Source organism: Portunus trituberculatus, chromosome 15 (assembly GCF_017591435.1).
Source record: "Portunus trituberculatus isolate SZX2019 chromosome 15, ASM1759143v1, whole genome shotgun sequence".
Lineage (NCBI taxonomy): Eukaryota > Metazoa > Arthropoda > Malacostraca > Decapoda > Portunidae > Portunus > Portunus trituberculatus.
Window position 1 is genome coordinate 14,755,602 of NC_059269.1, and position 20,527 is coordinate 14,776,128.

General features: G+C 41.3%; 1 protein-coding gene across 5 annotated transcripts in view; it reads right to left on the reverse strand.

Annotated features, from left to right (window-relative positions):
* LOC123503932 (kazrin-like) overlaps window positions 1–20,527 on the reverse strand; it is a 110,939-nt gene that overhangs the window by 62,921 nt on the left and 27,491 nt on the right. For 4 of the 5 annotated variants that reach the window (XM_045254058.1, XM_045254059.1, XM_045254057.1 and 1 more), the window contains exon 2: window positions 17,513–18,417. In XM_045254058.1, coding sequence (XP_045109993.1) covers window positions 17,513–17,729 — 217 coding nt within the window. In that variant the 5' untranslated portion in view covers window positions 17,730–18,417. The remainder of the gene's footprint in view (window positions 1–17,512; window positions 18,418–20,527) is intronic. The other variant, XM_045254060.1, reaches the window with a different exon arrangement.

Consider the following 20,527-nt stretch of genomic DNA (forward strand, 5'->3'; position numbering starts at 1 on the left):
CCCTTCCCGTTCTCTTCACGCTTCTCATTCACCGTTTCATTATTATATACATTCTATTCTTTTCCACCTCGATTCGTCCATCTCACCATCTACCTTTCTTCCACCCACCCGCCCTCGACTCGCCACACTCACGCCCCTGTTCAGAAACGCCTTCCCCTCTCACTACGACAATTTTACAAGGCCACAGAGACTACTACCCGGTTTTCAAGACAGTTTCTCCTTTTAATAAGCTACAAATCTTGCCATTCTATCACCAGAACCATAAAAATACTCTTGAAAACACGAGTATTTTTCGACTGGACCCTTTGGAAAGCAGTGATTGTGAGAGAGCGGAGTGTCTCAGAATACAGGCCTCAGCCACGCCACCACCGCCTTCACCATGGAAAAAAAAGGATAAAAAGTACATGAAGAACAAGAACAAGAACAAGAAGAACAGGAAGAACCAGGAAGAAAAGAACAAGAAGCTTCCGTCTATGTTTCTACTTGTTTCTCGAATGATATCTGTAATGGATGACGTGTGTGTGTGTGTGTGTGTGTGTGTGTGTGTGTGTGTGTGTGTGTGTGTGTGTGTACAAATTAATGTGGAAGCGTGGCATTAAATTACTTTACATTTTAAATAAACATGTAATTACACCCACGTTTACATGTATAAATAGTTTACACATTGCAATTTCGCGTTGTCGTTGGCAGGCGGCGGAGGCAAAAACCCTGTAACTCGACTCAATATAATGCACGTGAAGCTTCCATGTGCAATTCAACACTTCCAAGCCTCACATTTCCCTGCAAACCCTGGGAACGCATGGAAAAAACTGAGAAAAAAGTAGTAGATAGATAATAAAAGCCAATAATACCAATATGAAACACGCCAAATGAAATCAAATCGAATAAAGAAAGTGGATAAAAAGAAATAAAGCAAACTCACAGAGAATTAAAGCAACAACTGGTAATATAAAGTCAAATAAATATACTCTGAAATGAAGTCTAAAGCAAAACCAGCAATAGTTTTTTTTTTCTCTCTCTCTCAAATGAAATTAAATCGAATAAAGTGATACAAAAAGATACAAATATAAAGCACACTCACAGAGAATTCATGCAACAGCTGGTAATATAAAGTAAAACAAAGTCATGTACTCAGAAACAAAAATTTAAAGCAACACCAGCAATACTCTCTCTCTCTCTCTCTCTCTCTCTCTCTCTCTCTCTCTCTCTCTCTCTCTCTCTCTCTCTCTCTCTCTCTCTCTCTCTCTCTCTCTCTCTCACTAGAAGCTACTTTATTATAAGCCACAACCTTGCATACTTAGGAAAGGAAAAAAAAAAGCTACATTTTATCCACATTTCCTCTACGCTGGTCTTCCATTTTCACACTTAGCAGTTACATCCAATAATATGAAACGCCATGGATTAATCACCGGCTCGTCTGCGTGTGTACATTCCCTTTACATTTATTAACTATATAAATCAGTCATACCCTGGAGAAAAAAACATTCCAGTAACTGTTTATGACCAATATTTCATGTCAGGTGAGTTTGAAACGCATTTGAGCATAACCTGTCATTGCCACTCGTTCGTCTTCGATTCTGAACATTTTAATCACTCATACACACACACACACACACACACACACACACACACACACACACACACACACACACACACAGCATCGCAAAACATGTTAAAATCAGATTACAAAGGATGAATTTTTATCTCCGTCAACATCTCAGAATTCAAGGCAGACTCGCCCAGAACTACGACTATGACCAATTAAGGTAAGTTCTCCCCACCTTCCACATCTTCCTTCAGTCTTCTATCGACCTGAACCACCAAATCTTTACTTTCCTTCCTTACTTCTCTATTATTCTGCCTCCACCATTCTCTTTCACCCCTCCTCAACATTCTCTCAGAAGATACTGCCAAAGTTTTGAAAGTTGATCGCGGACTATTCTCCAAGTTTCCCATTTCAGAGTAGAGGGAGAAATGGCATTTATTTTCAACAGTTTTTAAAGGACTTGTGACTCTCTCAGCGAAGATTTTTATTCACCGGGAGAATCCAAAAGTCTTCTTTCTCATATGTATTGTATATCCGCTTCACTTTCCAAGAATATTTTTGAGGTGGAGTTTTTTCTTAGATTCATTATCATAGTACCAAGAAAATCGTTATAAATTTGGTTAATAAGTAAAAAATAATAGTATTGTATATCTACTTCACTTTCCAAGAACATTTTTGAGGTGGAGTCTTTCTTAGAGTTATTATTACATTACTAAGAAAAATCGTTATAAATTTGGTTAATAAGTAAGAACAATGAAAAGAAGGCAAGATAACAAGCAGCAAACAAAGAAGTAAGCAAGTGAGAAAGAGTAAGTGATGACGAAAGATAAGCAGGAAGTGAATGAATGAAGTAAACAAACACATTAGCAAACAGTGAATGAGTCAGTGAATGAAGAAGAGAATGATAAATAAACAAACACTCAACATGCATGAAAGATAAGCAGGAAGTGAATGAATGAAGTAAACAAACACATTAGCAAACAGTGAATGAGTGAATGAATGAAGGAAAGAATGAATAAATAAACAAACATTCAACATGCATGAATTCAAGAAGACTTCAAATACTCTTCAAAGTTTTCTGCAAAGTTTCCTGCACCTACACGAATTTCCCACCCACCAATGCGTTCACCAAGACATTCACATTTCCCGCCCACTTTCCTTTCCCCCGTGATAGACGTTCAATCTCCGTTAGCATGACACATTTATCCCGGCAGTAAAGATACGAGGCTCTGGCCGTCTCTAAGGGCTCTCATAAAACATTCAATTACGGTCTTATGAAATAATAAACGCAGGCAGTTAATGAACATAAATATGCACTTAAGTATAACATAATTGCTAAAACTTTAAATATGAGGAAATAAATTATAAGTTGGTGATATATGAAAAATTCGAGAAGGAGAAGGAGGAGGAGGAAGAGGGAGGAGGGGGGATAGAAGATGAAGAAGAGCAAGAGTAAGAGCATGAATAATAACAAGTGATAAGAAGAAAGATGAAAATAGCAGAGTGCGTGGTGCAATATTTACATACCAGCCTTGAGACAACACAGAAAAGGAACAAACATGGGATTATTTGTGAAAACTACACGAGGAGGAAAAAGAAAGGAGAGGAAGGAACAGGAGTAGGAGAGAGAGAGAGAGAGAGAGAGAGAGAGAGAGAGAGAGAGAGAGAGAGAGAGAGAGAGAGAGAGAAAAGTAATACCAATGTTATATATTCACCAGAACACTTCATACCAACAAAACCATGAAAAAAAACTCAACGGATACTTAACGCCCATCCTCCCCACCTATCTCAACACCCCCCCCCAGTAAGCCTCTGAGTCACGTGGTCCCCGGAGTGCAATGAGCCGCGGCGTGGAAGCATCATCGTCCGCCTGTGTGTGCTTCGTGCCTCCCTCAGTCGTCGTGGGTCATGGCCTCGTATTTTCAACCGCTTTGCTCTCTCCAACTCTGTTTTCAAAGGCCACAGAGATAATTTGCAGAGTTCTCCAGTGTCTCTCCTGTTAATCCCTTCAGTACCAGGACGCTCTTTTACATTCATTCTGGTTACTATTCGGTGATTTTACACAGCTTCAGAAACATGTGTGGGATTAAAATAGTGAAGACTCTGGCCATTAATCTTCTGACCTCCATAGACCTTTCTTAATCACACCAGAAATTCATGATAAAAATGCGTCCCAGTATGGATGGGGTTAATGATGTAGATATCTTGTAAATCTTATTAATAACCATAAAAAAAACATCTTTTAAAAAATAGCTTAAATTAGGAAGTTTTTAATGTAATGAGGTGCAGTCAGATGTGTTTTACAATGCTCTATAGGCTGATGGTGTTGGACGGAGTGTGTGAGAAATTAGAAATGGCTGCATGCATGTGAGGATCAAAAATTAATACGTAGTTCTGTGTCTGCTTATATGTCAGTGTCTGTCAATATGTCTTCCAATTCTTATGACTTTCTGCAACTGAATGACTTAATTAACCTTTGTGTATTTCTGTTTATTAGTGTTTGCGCTGTTATGGTTAATAAAACAAGCTAAAATATTGCATCTCTCTCTCTCTCTCTCTCTCTCTCTCTCTCTCTCTCTCTCTCTCCTTCCATGCAGTAAATTAAACTAGCTTTCTTCGCAGTTTCATAGCAATCAAAGTTTTTAAGAGAGTAATTACGATTCTCTTGCTGAAATTGGCCGCCTCGTCGAAGAGAAAAGAGGAAAAATACATGAAAAGAATGGTTCTGTGTATGACGGTGAGGGATTTGTGGATGGCAGAAAGAAGAGGTGGGTGAAGAAATGCGTGACTGGGAAATGAGACAGAGAGAAGGAGTGACTAGTGAAGGAGAAATAGGCAGAAAACAAATGACAAAACAGAAAAGGGAAAAAGAAAAACGAGTAAAGGGAATCACATAGTAAGGATGCAAAGGATGAAGGAGCAAAGGAAACAAGGAGTGGAAAACTACACGAATAATGAATGAACCAGAAAATGAACTGCAAGAGGGAGAAATGACACCAGAAGTAAGGGAGTGGGAGAAAGTTGCACGATAGGTGACTGCCGGGAGTGTAATGGACAGTGAAATGGAAACTCGAGGGGAGGAGGCGAGGCTCAAGTGTTGCCACATCAGCGTGCATACCCTTCGTAGCAGGTGCCGCGGGACCCAAGCACCTGCGGCCGGCTTTTAACGCCACTGGAGGGGTCTTAGTACTTGTATTATGCTCTATAGTGTGTGGCGAGCACCGGCTTTCAAGGGGGAGCAGTTGAGAAAAGAGAGGAAGGAAGGAGGGAAGGAGGGAAGCAGGAACGAAGGGAGCAAGGCCGAAAGAGGGAGTAGAAGAAGAGAGGGAGGCTGCGAGGAGAGGGAGGGAAGGGAAATTGCTTTATATTAACGGAAATCGAGTAAGCCCAGAAATGCAGCTCAAAATGTACGTACTGGTGTGTGTCTGTGTGTGTGTGTGTGTGTGTGTGTGTGTGTGTGTGTGTGTGTGTGTGTGTCACTCAAAAGACCTTGGTACTGGATTCACTCTCAGTTCATGCACTCTTTACAGCCACACGGAAGAAGAATGGAAATGTTGTCACCTCATTTTGCGCTGATAGTGCGTTAAAGTGGTCACGAACAGTTCAGACCAGGGATAAAATAAACAATACTATTAATTAATTATTTTTGTGTGACTAAAAAATTGTCGGTTGTTGTGATGGCAAAGTGTCATTTGGTACACGACCCTGCTCACGTTACACACACACACACACACACACACACACACACGTAGCAGTGACACATCTGCGTACAACCCAAGCTACAGTACGAAGATTTTAAGGTCACACATAATCACCTAAACCTTTCCTTTTATATTTCTATTTATAATTTGTGGGTTTTTCACGGGAATTTATGGGCTAAAGGTGATACTTTTTGGGGTACCTCCTCTTAAAGCCCACCTGCTAAGAAACCGTTGCCACGAGTGAGGAAGCCCAACCGTGGACCGTGGACAGGATTCGAACTCCTGCGCTTGGAGACCACTCGGACCCCAAAGCGCGCATGGTTCCATTGCACGACACACACAGACACACACGAGGAACACAAGGCTCACAAGAACTTTTAGGAATCATTCAAGACAGGCTGGAGTTACAATATGCCTCGGGAACTAAACACACGTACATTTTTCTATCTCGACCTTTCTCCCTTTGTTTCCTTTTCTTAAGGGGCCGACAAGATAAAACGGAAGGGGAAATAATAGCATAAACGTATCCTTACTAAAACACAACATTTCTTAATCATATTCATTCTGCTTACTATTTGGTGATTTTACAGCTTCAGAAAAAAAAAGGGGGCGAATAGAATAGTGAAGACTGTGGCCATTAATCTTTTGACCTCCATATACCGTCCTAATGTCAATAAAATGGTCTAATCGTACACAAATCCCAAGGTAAAAATGTCCCAGTACTGAAAGAGTTAAGATCCCCTGCAAGTGAACAGTACCTCTTTTAACACTTCATTATAGAAAACGGCACTACAAAATGTGCATCCATCACACAATAAACAAGAAAGTACACAGGAAAAAGAAAACGTATGAAGGGCTCCTCAGTAAAGAACCTTAAGTCTCTGTAAAAGACTCCATAGAAAATGAATGAAGACTAAGTTGGAGTGCGCGTTTGAGGGTACACTACATTATAGCTGTCAGTGAGGGGCATAGAGAGAGCATAGAGAGAAAAATACATATAAAACTCGTCCATTCATTATATCATAGTTAGTTATATCATAGTTGTCAGTGAGCGGGAAAGAAAGAGCATAGAGAGAGAATACATGTAAAACTCGTCTATCCATTGTATCATAGTTAGTCAGTGTGTGTGTGTGTGTGTGTGTGTGTGTGTGTGTGTGTGTGTGTGTGTGTGTGTGTGTGTGTGTGTGTGTGTGTGTGTGTGTGTGTGTGTGTGTGACAGTACCCAAGGGAGCACGTCTTAACAATACAGTGACCCAGCGTCCCGGGACAGATTAAACAGACTGGCGGGGATCACGGGACTGAAGCTGCTGTAATGAGTTATTAAAGGCTAGGCGCGGAACGGTCTGCATCCTTTCCTTGTATATTTTTTTGTCACCCTATTTGTCTGGCCCCATAATTTCGCTTAATATCCAGCCACGCCTCGACAGTCTCATCCGCACATCTGTACCACGAAATTTGCACGATAATTGGGTTAGGGACAATTAAGCGGCTATTTTGGGCTAATTACCGCAAAGTAAACATATATATTTGGTGCTAATGGGGGACGATGGCAGCGAAGAACACGTGCTCTGCTTACACACCAAAAGAATTAGAAAAGTGTCTCTCTCTGTTTCTTTCTCTTTCTCTTTCCTATTTTCTTTATATTGTTTCTTATTAAATATTTTCCAGTTCTCCATTTCTCTACTCATTGCACTTCCATTTATTTCACTTTTTTTTATTATTTCGTTTACTTTCTTTCCTTTCGCATCTTTTTCTTCTGCTTTTTTAATCTACTCTCCATCCCTTCTTCTTTCAGTGACCTTATCTTTCCTTTGTGTATCTTTATTTCTCCGTTTCTGTCTCTTCTCAATGTATTCTCCTTCCTGTTATTTTGTCTCCTTGTTCCTTTTCATTTTCTTCCTCGTATCGCTCTCTACTCTCCTTCCTTTCTCCTTTCAGTAATGTCTTTCATTTACAACACTTTCTTTCTCCCACATCTTTCTTCACCAATACTACATCATCTTATTTTCCTCTCCTTTTCTCCTCTCATTTTCTCCTCGTTCCTTATCCCACTGTTTCGTTTCCTGACCTTTTCTTTTTCCTACTTCTTCCTCTCTTCTAAACACTACCTCCTCCTTCCCTCCCCCTCCCTCGTTTCTTTTTCTTCCAACTCCGCTCCTCCCTCCCGCCTCGCCACCTTCATCCTGTCTTCCACCACTACATCCTTTCGTTTTCCTCTGGCCGCCTCCTCCTTCCTCTCAGCGAGGCTTCGATCTCAAGGCCACACAACAACCCGGAGACGGATCCAGGAAACTCTCAGACCAAGACCCACGTTTCCCGCACAAGCCTTCAAGCGTGACCTGACGGAGAGGTGAGGAAAGGAAGTGAGTCCATGGGAGTATTGCGAGGAAAGGAAAGAGAGGACAACATAATTCGTGATGAGAGCAAGAGGAAAGGAGAAAAGAAGGTTCGGAATGAGGAAAAGATTATGTGATTGGCTTGTTTTAAGTGCAGGAGGAAAGGAGAAGAGAGACAGATACTTTATTTTGCAAAGGAAGAAGGAAAGAAAAGAAGAAAGGAGAGAGAGGACAATATAATTCGTGAGAGTAGAAGGAAAGAAGGAAAGAGATTTGCAATGAAGGAAAGAAAATTATTAAGTGTAAAAGGAAAGGAGAAAGAAAGAAGAAAAGAGACAGATAGCTTATTTGCCGTGGAAAAAGAAGAAAAAAAGAAAGAGAGGATGAAGAAAATGAAAAAGTGGAGATATTCTTTCACACACCACCACCTCGTCTCGCATCCAAGGCCTTCTTCAGGAGGCGATAACCTATAAATTTCTTCCCTCTTTTCCTGGGCGTGTTCCATCAGCATGAAGCTTCAACCCTCGCGGAGTGTTGGCACATCACCCTTCACTTCCATCCTCCTCCTCATCCCTCCAGAGCCTCCAGCCCCTTAGGTAACCACACCACACCTCCCCTTGCGGCCTTCCTCCCTTACCTTGGTTACTGTTGCCCGTATCCCCTCGTATCTCGCCTCCCCTCGCTTAGTGCTGCCGCTTCCCTCACCGTGCCTTCCCCTCGGCCAATATGCGGGTCGTCTTAATGGGCTGAGTAAGGAGGACACACTATGGACCACTTCATGGGGCATTACACAAGCTCGTAACTGACCGACGGCAGGGAGTGATCATAGAAAATAGATAGAGAGAGAAATTTAGCAGAAAATAAATGTATAAATGTGTATCTGTTTTGAAAAAAAAACTAAATGAATACTTGTCATTGAATAAATTGGCGAAAGTTAAAAGAAAAATGAGGAAATATTAACTCCAGAACTGTAACGCATTTCTACCTTGATTAGATAATTTTATTTACATTACAGAAAGGTCTATGGAGGTCAGAAGATTAATGGCCAGATTTTTTACTACATTAATCCCTACATAAGTTTCTGAAGCTGTAGAAAGTCACCATATAGTAAGCAGAATGAATATGGAAACGTGTCATGGTAATGAAGGGGTTAAACTCTTAAGTGCCATGACACATTTTCAAATTGATTCTGGTTACTATTTGGTGGTTTTATACAGCTTCAGAAACTTACATGGGGATTAAAATAGAGAAAACTGTGACCACTAATTTTCTCACCTCCATAGACCCTTGCTAATGTCAATAAAACTAAAGGTAAATATGCGCCCCAGTACTGAAGAAGAAAAGACCATAAAAAATACACAACTCTAAGGTACTCACTCTCCTTATCTCTTCTCCTAACCATACACTTCAGCGATCTATCAATACAAATTCAAATAAAAAGCATAAAAAAAATTCCCACTAACGTAACCTTGGGCAAATCCCCAACTCACCACGTGCTGCCATCTGGTGTAAAAAAAGTGAAAACTCGTCCCCAGCGCCACACTTCACGGCTTGCACTTATTTACTTAGAGCATAAAGTCTCCTGCCGGGCGTGTGCTGCTCCTAATACCCCTTGTTTGCTTGTACTTGTTTGTTTCTGCCTCTTAACTGTAAGCTGCCGACACTCCTGGTCTTAATGCTTGAAGTCTCCTAACCTGCTTTGTATTTTCTTACTCTACCACTGCTGTGCCTGTTATAATCTTCCCTCCTCACGACGCCAGGGATCTAAGCTTACCCCAGGTGTGTGTGTGTGTGTGTGTGTGTGTGTGTGTGTGTGTGTGTGTGTGTGTGTGTGTGTGTGTGTGTGTGTGTGTGTGTGTGTGTGTGTGTGTGTCGCCCTGTCCTAAATCCACGGAGACATTAATTTTAAAGTTTCTTCCCTCCCAGAACAAACATATGTGGCGACACTTCCTTAGTTTCCCTGCATACCATGTATTTCTACGTAGCCAACAACCACACCAACACCACAACTACCACAACCACCACCACCACCACCACCAGAAGTCTTTCCTCCTACCCTCCTACCAACTTCTCTTTCACAACACATTGCCTCTTCCTATTCCCACTATCATTATCACCATTCTCTCTTTCTTACCATACCGTTCCTTCCTCTCTCTCTCCTTTCAGGGAGATGAGGGTGGGGAGAGAGCCTTCTTCTATATCTATTCTGTTTTTCCACATGTAGTTTACTAATAGTTGGAAATAGATAAACAGATACTCTCGATACAGATATATAGATCATCTGATATTTGTTGTGTAATCTCTCTCTCTCTCTCTCTCTCTCTCTCTCTCTCTCTCTCTCTCTCTCTCTCTCTCTCTCATAAGAACATAAGAAAAGAGGGAAGCTGCAAGAGGTCGCCAGGCCTATACGAGGCAGTCCCTGTGTGTTTAAGCTACCTTAATTCCATCTATCATCCCCATCCATGAACTTATCTAAACCTTTTAAAGCTCCCTATTGACTCACCTCTGACTACATGACCACTGAGACTGTTCCACTCATCAACCACTCTGTTTGAAAACCAGTTTCTTCCCATTTCTTTTCTAAACCTGAATTTTTCAAGTTTAAACCCATTATTTCTGGTTCTGTCCCCGCTATTGCTCTCTCTCTCTCTCTCTCTCTCTCTCTCTCTCTCTCTCTCTCTCTCTCTCTCTCTCTCTCTCTCTCTCTCTCTCTCTCCACTCCCATCTAGAGGCGTGGCACAGAGGTGATAAAAAACATAATGACAAGTTTAAGTAAATGTAAACTGAGCAGCCTGTTGGTCTCTGTACGGCGGCCCCAGCTTGCCTGCTCTCTCACCCTCTCAGGCAGAGCTTACAGCCAGATTAGGGCTTTCAAGGGGTGCTTTGTTTGAACGACCTCAACCTCTCCCGGCGGCTTAACACGGAAACCAATGAGATGCAGTAACGTATATACCATCACAGGGCAATAGAACCACTTAAAAGATTACAGACGATAGAAAATTGTGTAAGGAACGCGGTTTTATCTTTCTTTCCTTGTTTATTGGAGTTCCCACACCCGAGAGAGAGAGAGAGAGAGAGAGAGAGAGAGAGAGAGTAACAAAGTGTGCAATACAAGTTATAAATTTTTGTTCTGAGAAATCTACGACTTTGATGTAGAATCCAGTACGAAGTCACGTTTTTCTTTTTAATTTATTGGAGAGAAAAATTCCAAAATCTTAGCCTTGGTCGTGTTCTCAGCTCGTTTTTCCTTCTCTTTCCTTTTCTCTCCTTCAGTCTCTTTTCATTCCTATCCTTTGCATCTTTCTTTCCCAATATTTTCCTTCCCTTCAATTCGTTACCCTTCCTTACTCCCCCTCTTCTTTCTCCTTTCTTTTTTTCATCCTTTCCTTTGCTTTTCCTTCCCAATATTTCCTTCCTTCCATTCGCTATCCTTCCTTATACTCTCCCTATTCTTTCTCCTATTTCTCTTCCTTTCCGTTCCTATTACCTTCCTCTCCTCTCCTTCTTACCTTCTCCCTTCCCTCATAAACATACTTGTGACAAAGAAAACCAACTAACTGTATTTATATTACAACCAACATAAGTGTCGAGACATTTACACACAGTATGTGGAAGACTCTTCATACCACGCCACATGGAACAGATCTAGTCACCGAGAACAGAGGCGGCGAGACAGAGGGACAAATACCAAGCCAGCAAACGAGATAGAAAGAGCAGAGAAGCAAGAATAAAGAGACAAGGGCAAAAAGAATATAACACGGCATATGCGTGGGTTGGCTGGGGCTTGCTGGAGCTGGGAGGGACTGGCTAGGGCTGGCTGGGACACATGCACTATGCTCCCCAAACACACACACACACACACACACACACACTAGCCGAAACACAGCACAAAGGTGAAACTCAAGAGGACCTTCCCTATGTAATGTCAAGTTCAAGTGACTGGTTCCTCTAAAATGGTATTGCGAACCACTGAGAGAGAGAGAGAGAGAGAGAGGATTAAAAAGTCCCTATGTAGTTTCACTCGACTATTTACTTGCAATGGACTATTCTGGTGCGTTATAAGACACTACCCAGATTCTAAAGAGTTGATAAGGCAAATATACAGAAGAGAAGAGAAGAGAAGAGGAAAGAATCAGGTTATGAAACGAAAAAAAAAAAAGATAAATGAAAAGTATAAAGTTTACAAGGAAAGAAAGAAAAAAAAAAAAAAAGAGATGAAGGGAAGGGAGTATAGGTTCAGCTTTAACATATATTCTCTCTCCCTCTCTCTCTCTCTCTCTCTCTCTCTCTCTCTCTCTCTCTCTCTCTCTCTCTCTCTCTCTCTCTCTTTCTGCTCATTAGGCATCCTCATGTAAATACTGGTGCCAGGGCAAGATGAAGGAGTTATGAGAGATTTTGTTAGATCAAGCCAAGTTAAAGAGAGAGAGAGAGAGAGAGAGAGAGAGAGAGAGAGAGAGAGAGAGAGAGAGAGAGAGAGAGAGAGAATTTCTTTTTACTATAAATCTAAGCTGACGTTTTTTTTTTTGTGTCTATTTATCTCCATAACATATCTATACTTTTACATCTAACTAAACTTTACACGCAGACATTTGGTATATTTCTATTTCTAAGTTAACCTCTTCAGTACTGGGACGCATTTTTTCGACGAGTTTTGCGTGCGATTAGACGATTTTATTGATATTAGGAAGAGTTTAGAGAGGTCAGAAGATTAATGGCCACACTCTTCACTATTTTACTCCCCACATGAGTTTCCGAAGCTGCGTGAAATTGCCTAATAGTAAGCAGAATGAATAAGAAAGCACGTCATGGTACTGAAGGGATTGATGCTTCTCTGCTAACTTTCCCTTTCTGTCCTCCACAAGCTTCCCACATTCTTCATCCACAAACACACCCATTTGTCTGTACTCCCAACATTTCCACCACACACTTCACTCTTTATAATATTTTCTCCTCTCCTTAAGTCATTCCTCAACCTTCCTCTCTATCTGTCCTCCACAACCTTCACATTTATCACCTCAAATCACAACAATCTGTCTTTACCCTCAAAATTTCCACCTCGCATTTCACTTCCTAATACTTCCTTCTTTGAGTCATTCCTCAACCTTCCTTCTCTTGCACCGTGAAATCCACAGAGACAAAGGCGCCCTAAGCATCATCATCCCTGAAAACAAAGCCAAGCCGAGTCTTTCTCTTTCTCCTCGCTGGGTCTTAAAGGATACATCTTCCAGGCGAGTCAAGGAAAGACACTATAGGAGTCAGGGTTACATATAATGGTGTCTTGTGTTTCCTTCTAGTGTTACGCTTCCTTGGTTACGACTTGGGGACTTAACAAGGCAGATCATGGCCACTGTATGCTTCGTTTCCGAGGTAAAATTGAGGAGGGAAGTAAAATGGAAATGGAAAATAAAAGATCGTATTTTTCTTGTTTTGTTGTTTTGTCGCCAGTTTTGTGTGTGAATAATACCTTTTGTTGGTTCTTTGATGCGATGAAATGTTTTAGAGATAGACTTTTGCTGTGTACTTGCTATTTTTTTTATTTTTTCCTGTTTTTATATTGAATTTGAAGAATATTCTGTGAGTCTTGTGTATTGGCTGACTTTCATTTTTCTTTTTTTTTTTTTTTGTCAGTGAAGTGTTGGGCTCGTTCGTTTTATTCCCTGCACTCTCATTTTTTTTCTAACTCATGTGTGTGTGTGTGTGTGTGTGTGTGTGTGTGTGTGTGTGTGTGTGTGTGTGTGTGTGTGTGTGTGTGTGTGTGCGTGTGCGTGTGTGTGTGTGTGTGGGCATATCAATAAAAAAAACATGAGAAAAATAAAAGAATACAAACAGCCAGTCAGTCAGCCATTCCTTGCATAGTGACACAGACATCACACGCTCCTTCAAGTCCACAACATACTAAAGCAAGTTATATAGACTCGTATTCAGAAACGCTTTGCTCTCACACGGCGACTATTTTCAAAGGCTCTCGAGGATACTCATGTTTTTAAGGTATTTTTATGGTTCTGGTGATGGATTAGCAAGATTTCTAGCTTATCACAAAGAAAACCTGTCTTGAAATCCAGCTAGTCGTCTATTGGAACTTGAAAAATGATCTTGGTGAGAGAGCAAGGCGTTTCTGTATATGGCTGTATAAAGTGAGCGATTAGATAAGACTAGAGACAACACAAGCAGTAGTCACGCGCCACTAGAGCCGGAGAAGCGTCTGTGCCAGGGTAGCAGCCTCAACAAAGCGTTACAAGTGGGTCAGACCAGCAATGGCTCACCACATTCACCTTGTCAGAAGCAGGTGACGTCAGTGTGCGGGTGGCGGCGGCGGCGGACCTTCAGGAGGACGTCACCAGATACACAATGTAATACTTGATGTAGCTAATGTATTTGTCTTGTAGTTTGTATTGTTATCTTCAGTTGCACCGTCTCTGTGTACTGTTTCACTTCTGTATTGTTTTTCTATTTTATATTACAACGAACGTATCACTCTGTTGCATTTTATCAGAGCAGTATTTTTATTCTTGATTTTTAGTCTATTCTCCTCTTGTTATACGTGTACCTACCAACTTTACAGGAAAAAAGTTTATACAACTATGCTGCCTTAGTGCAAAAATTTTATAATATTTTTGTTACATTTATGATTCTATACAATGAAATCTGTATAAAACGCATTCTACATTCTACTATTTCATTTCTCATAGAGCGATATTCAGTTTTGCTTTATGCCTTTTACATACAACATCTTTTGACAGACGCAGTACGTACTTTTATAATATATTCTGTTACGGGAAAACGTATTTTGTGCATTGATTTATATGATTGCCGTAGAAAAGAAAAACAAAAACATTCAGTTCTCTCTCATTCTAGAACGATCTATAATTTCCTTTACATGTGGAAATTTTGAGGGACAGACGCGAGTGTTTAGATTACCACATCCTGTTAAGCAGCAGATCTTAGGCCCCAAAGACTACGAAGACTCAGTTCCGCGCGTGTCTGTTTGTAAGACGGCGTAGAGTGAAGGTCTGTTTCTTCTGCTCATCTTCACTTCAAAGCATTCCGAGGCGTGTTTCTTTCCGCGACACACCTGTCCCCTTCTTTCTACTTAATTAGCCTTTACCACCTTTCAAGAGACTCACTCGTCGTCTCAAAATGTACAAGTGAGGGTTAAAACCTCAGCCTTATTACGTACGGGCGCTTCAGTATTCAAGTTTTTTTTACAAGATATTAATAAAGTCTCTCTCTCTCTCTCTCTCTCTCTCTCTCTCTCTCTCTCTCTCTCTCTCTCTCTCTCTCTGATATGAATAGAACTCATTCTAAAAAAAGTTTCATCTTTTCTTCATATTCTGATAATCTAAGGAATTCACCCATTCAGTTCTTTTCTCGTATAACTTCTTATCACATTAAAATCTCTCTCTCTCTCTCTCTCTCTCTCTCTCTCTCTCTCTCTCTCTCTCTCTCTCTCTTAAACGCCTTCACTGACTATTCACCCGATTTCTCTCGTCTGAGCCCTTCCCAGCGTCCCCTACACCGCTTGTTTACCTCATTACGTTGCGTCGTGTTTACTCTGCAGCTCATAATTAAAGGCAATGAGGCAACGGGATTATATAACGGAGAACGCGAGATGCGACAAAAAATTCATGTTACCACGTTGTCCTTCGGCGTCGGCGGAGGTGGCAGGAGGTGGGAGGGGACAAGAGTGTGTGGGCACCGCTTAGTGTGTTCTCGGAAAGGTCAGCGTGTAGGTTAGAGGTCAGGACACGCAGGCAGTTGGACAAGCCGTGGATTATGGACGCGAAAGTGTTGTCCCGTGGGTCATGGCATGGCGCGCTGATAAATGGAAGCCTTACCCAGACAGAGAGAGAGAGAGAGAGAGAGAGAGAGAGAGAGGAGGGGAGGAGACTAGTGGAATCTATTGGTATGAAATTTTGTTTCGTGGAACTCAGGCGAAATTTACAAATAGAATTACTGACACCATGAACAGAAAAAAAAAAAAAAATGTGTAGGAAAAAAATACAACTGAAGGAAGAGTTACCATGAGTGAATGTGAAGGAAAACAATGAAATGAAGTAGATAGTGTGATGGAAGAAAATGTGAAAAAAAAAAATCATAACTAGCAACCAGGAAAGAAGAAAAAGGAAACTGGTAGGCGAAGAAGTGAGTGAAAGCTAGTGATTCAAATTCTATTCAGTGAGACGAAGGTATATGAGAACGGATGATTAAATACAAATAATTAATAAGTAGAATAAAGATAGAGTTTTAATGAATGGAAGCATCAGCCCAAGGGAAAATGTTTTAAAAAGGGAGGAAAATTAATTGACGCAAAATTTGGTTGACTAGAGATGAGGAGGAATAATATGCAAATGAAATTAACATAAGGTGGAAGAACAAACAAGATAAAATTATGATTGATGGGAAAAATGAACACGAGAGAAAACAAACACTAGATGCGGGGAAGCCAATGAACTCTATTGATTAATATTTTGTTCATTCAGAATGCGACGAGGAAATATACAAATGGCTAAAAAAAAAAAATCAACCTCTTCAGTACTGGGACGCATTTCTACCTTGAGGTTTGGGTGTGATTAGATCATTTTATTGATGTAAGGAAGGATCAAAGGAGGTGAAAGGACTAATGCCCACAGTCTTCACTATTTTAATCCCCTCCATGAGTATCTGAAGCTGTATAAAATCACCAGATAGTAAGCAGAATGAATATGGAAACGCGTCATGGTACGGAAGGGGTTAAAGAAAACAGCGATATGAAAAGACAAAATGATAAATTCAGGCGTCATGCAGCGAAAAAGCAAGAAAAATAATTAAGAGGAAAAGAATAACGTTTAGAGTAGTTTTGTTCAGTAGAGGTCAGGTAAAGGAAACACAACAGGGAAATGAGAATAAACTGAAAAAGACAGAAATAAAAAAGCGTACAGAAATGAAGACAAGGTTAAAGCATCGCCATGTTGAAGAAGAGAAGTAGTAGCAGAAAAGTAGAAGAGGAAATAATTTACGATAGAGCATAATTTGGCAGGGAAACACATAAACAACACTGCGTAGGTTAAGTCAAAAGTCAAACTGAGGTCAGCAAGTAGGAAAAATGAAACATAGTGAAGTGTATATTAAAGGAGAAAAATATAAACACACGTACATACAAAATAGATAAATAAACACAATAACAAATAATACCAATATGAAATGCTAAAAGTTCAACTGGACAAAACAGATAAATAAATAAAGCAAAAACTAATAAATATAAGAAAATAAGCTAAAAAATTAAACCACAAACCAATTAATGAAAAAAAATAGAAAAAAATGCAGCAGCAAAAACAGAAAATCAAAATACACAAAGCTATTATACTGCTGGAGGGGAGACAAAACCTTGAAAAGAATGTGGTGGAGAGTAACGGGAGAGGAGGAGGAGGAGGAGGAGGAGGAGGAGGAGGAGGAGGAGGAGAGAAGAAAGGAGGAGAATCAAGAGGCTGCGTCCAGAGACCTCGAGCGGACACACACACACACACACACACACACACACACACACACACACACACACACACACACACACACACACACACACACACACACACACACAGGGAGGTTACCAAAGAAGGCACACCACCCTAACCCTTTCCCTCGCCCCCTGCCGTGCTATCTTCAAGTTGACGAGCCGAAGAAAGACAGAAACCAACGTGAAAAAATAATCTTACCTGTCTCTCTCACTGGTGGCTCTCCTTCCTCCCACCTGAAGGAGCAATGGGAGAGACAAAGGAGAGAAAGAGAGAGAGAGAAAGAGAGGCAGAGAGAGCGAGAGAGACGAATGAGAAATTGAAGAAAATAAATCGCCTTACCTTTTGAAGATGCGCAGTCTGTCTGAGAGAGAACTGAAGATGAAAATTTCCAAGGCTGTGAAAGACGGATGGACAGACGGACGAAAAATTATATCTTACCTTTCTCGAACTGTACATTCTGGCGGCTGAAGGCTCGGGAAAAGGCATCGAAGACCTTAGTATGTGCTTCCGCTAGGTGGATTTTCTGCTCCCTCCCTGTTTTCCCTTCATCTCTTGCTTGAGGGGTTTTCAGAGGCGCAGGAGGGGTTGTGGTAGCCGTGGTGGGGACAGGGGAGGTTTGTGGGATCGGAGGCATGGCTGGGGCGAGAGTCAACATGCCACGGGGGGAAGGGTGCTCAGGTGGGCGGTTGGGAGGTGGCTCCGTGGTGGTGGTGAGTTGAGTACTGGTTCCTGGGTAGCCTTATAGGGTTCGTGACCCAGTGAAGCGTGGGCGTTGAGGACGAAGGCTAGGAGGTGGTGGTGAGGGTAGTGGTGGTGGTGGTTAGGACTGACAAAAAGGGGTCATCGCCCACCAGACGCCTTCTTCCTCTTCAGTAGTAGGAGCGGTCTTGTCCATGCTGCGTCTCTCTCTCTCTCTCTCTCTCTCTCTCTCTCTCTCTCTCTTGTAGCCAGTAGGGTCAGAGATGGATTTCACTTTCCTGCTGTAGAAGTGTGTGTGTGCAAGTCGCGTCAAGGCTGTTGCTCTCGCCCCGCTACGCTAAGTACTGCTTGGTGCGCGTGTTGGTGTCATGATCAGAGTGCGAAAACTGTCATTATAGTCTTTTTTCGCTCTCTCAGTGCTTAAGTTCCTCGTTTTGCTTCCAACTACATTCTTTTTTTCAATTTTTTATGTGTTCGTTATTTCTTTCTCTTTTTTTTCGTGTATTTTTATTTTATTTTTCTCTTTCTTTGTTAGTGATTTTTTTATTTGTTGCTCTATGATAACCAACTCTCTTTCTTTTTCACTCTATTCTTTTTTTTCTTTCTTTTTTCTATTTTCTCATCTCAAAAACGATTTCTGTTCACTGCAGAAATAAGAGAACCGTAAAATAAACAGAATCAAAACAAAAGCTTATAAAAACAAATGTAAAATGTAAACCTTCACTAGTTAATAATGAATAAAAATTACAAAAAATTAAAAAAAGAATACGAAAAGCAATCGCAACTCGAAAAAAAGACTCAGAAAAGACTCGACTCAGAAAAAAAAGGAACAGAAATGACTCGACTCAAGAAATAAAAAAATGCAACAGAAAATATTCGACTCAGAAAAGAAAACGGAGAAGAAAAAAAAACAGAAACGACTCGACTTAAAAAAGAAAAGCAACAGAAACACTCGACTAACAGAAAAGACTCGACTCACAAAACAAAACCAACAGAAAACAGTCAACTCAAAAAAGAAAACGGAAAAGAAAACAATAAAACGACTCGACTCAGAAAACGAAGCAACAGAAGACACTCGACTCGCAAAACAAACCAAGAGAAGATTCGGAAAGCAACAAAACCAAGACTCAGCAAGCAACATTTGAGCGATCCCCCATCCCCCAAACCAGGTGACGGACATCCTTCAGCCCCCGCGTGACGGTCAGAGCGAGAGGCGAGAGACGAGAACAAAGCAACAGCAGGAGCAAAGGAGAGAGGGAGGAGGGGAAAGAGAAGCAGGTCTCTCTCTCTCTCTCTCTCTCTCTCTCTCACGGTAACTTCCACTGAACGGCGCTGTAATTCACTCGATTTTCGAATTGGATTATAGAGAATAGACGCCGGGGAGGATACTGCATCTAACGCCATCTATTACCGCCACCGAAGCCAATCTCTCTCTCTCTCTCTCTCTCTCTCTCTCTCTCTCTCTCTCTCTCTCTCTCTCTCTCTCTCTCTCTCTCTCTCTCTCTGTCTGGACACTGTAAAATTTGGTAAGCTTCCTAAAATTAAGCCTCGCCGTTGTGTTGTTAACTGCGTATCGCGACTCCTGAGTGACGGCCCCGGAGTGATTAGTGTGTGTGTGTGTGTGTGTGTGTGTTGTGGAAGAATTACGTAGCCTTGCCCTGCTTTTTTTTTCTTTTTTGTAGATTAGTTGTTTTCGAGAGAGAGAGAGAGAGAGAGAGAGAGAGAGAGAGAGATGTAAAGCAAAACAATGGAAGTAACACACAATGAATGAATAAATATATCAAACGAACACACAAAGATACAATCGCAAATACATTCATAGTTTTAGAGGCACTTTTCTTTTCTTTTTTTTTCCTGGACACATAAATCGTGATAGCAACTTTTGGTGTTCGCGTCACTCCTACTCTAACTAGCATATACGCCTATCTGAGAGCCCCGCCCCACACCCCAGCCCAGACCCCAGCCCAGCCTCGCCCCACACCACCCGCCTTGCCTCGCGTAGCTGAACACTGAACAAAATATATATAAAAAAAAAAAAGGACTTTCCCCCAACCGACCTTTAACTTCCAGCACCGCCCCGCCATTCCCCGCTTCGGTACATTTCACTTCTACTACTACGTATATTCTAATCTCTGTTCCATATCTCTCTAACACAGCGTTCTAGAATGTCACAGGTGTTTCTTTTCAGTGTTGCTTTACCTGGTATGTCTCCTTTTTTAGTTCCGCAGCTTTCTAACACAACAGTCAAGAAGGTCTTACAGTATATCATTCTCTTTCTTCCCTTCCTAACTATTTTGGGGGCCTTAGAACTAAACAATCTTGTCATGTGAGAGATCGTAACACTTCTTCACGGATTTCTAAGGGTGATTGTTCCTTGCAGGGTTTGAAGGAAAGGAGAAAACGTCCCTTTGATCACAAGCTTATCCCTATTCCTTTCATATTTACTATACCTGGCCCCATCACCATATCATCCTATCAGTTCCATATATCACCGCCTCTTTCTGCACATTTCCACCGCCCATTCTGCTTCCCACTCAAATATTCCAACACACAGCCCTTCCTTGATATTCCTTTCCTCTGTCCTTGCCATTTCTCCAATCTACCTATGCAACGGAGCACCAACAACGCCCTCTCCCCCAAGACCATCGCAATAATAGTTAATCTTCCCCTGTCTACTCCACACCATTGAGCTCGCGATAGTGAGGAGCAGCCGAATAGATATGAGAATTAATCAGAAAGAAGAAAAGGAAGACG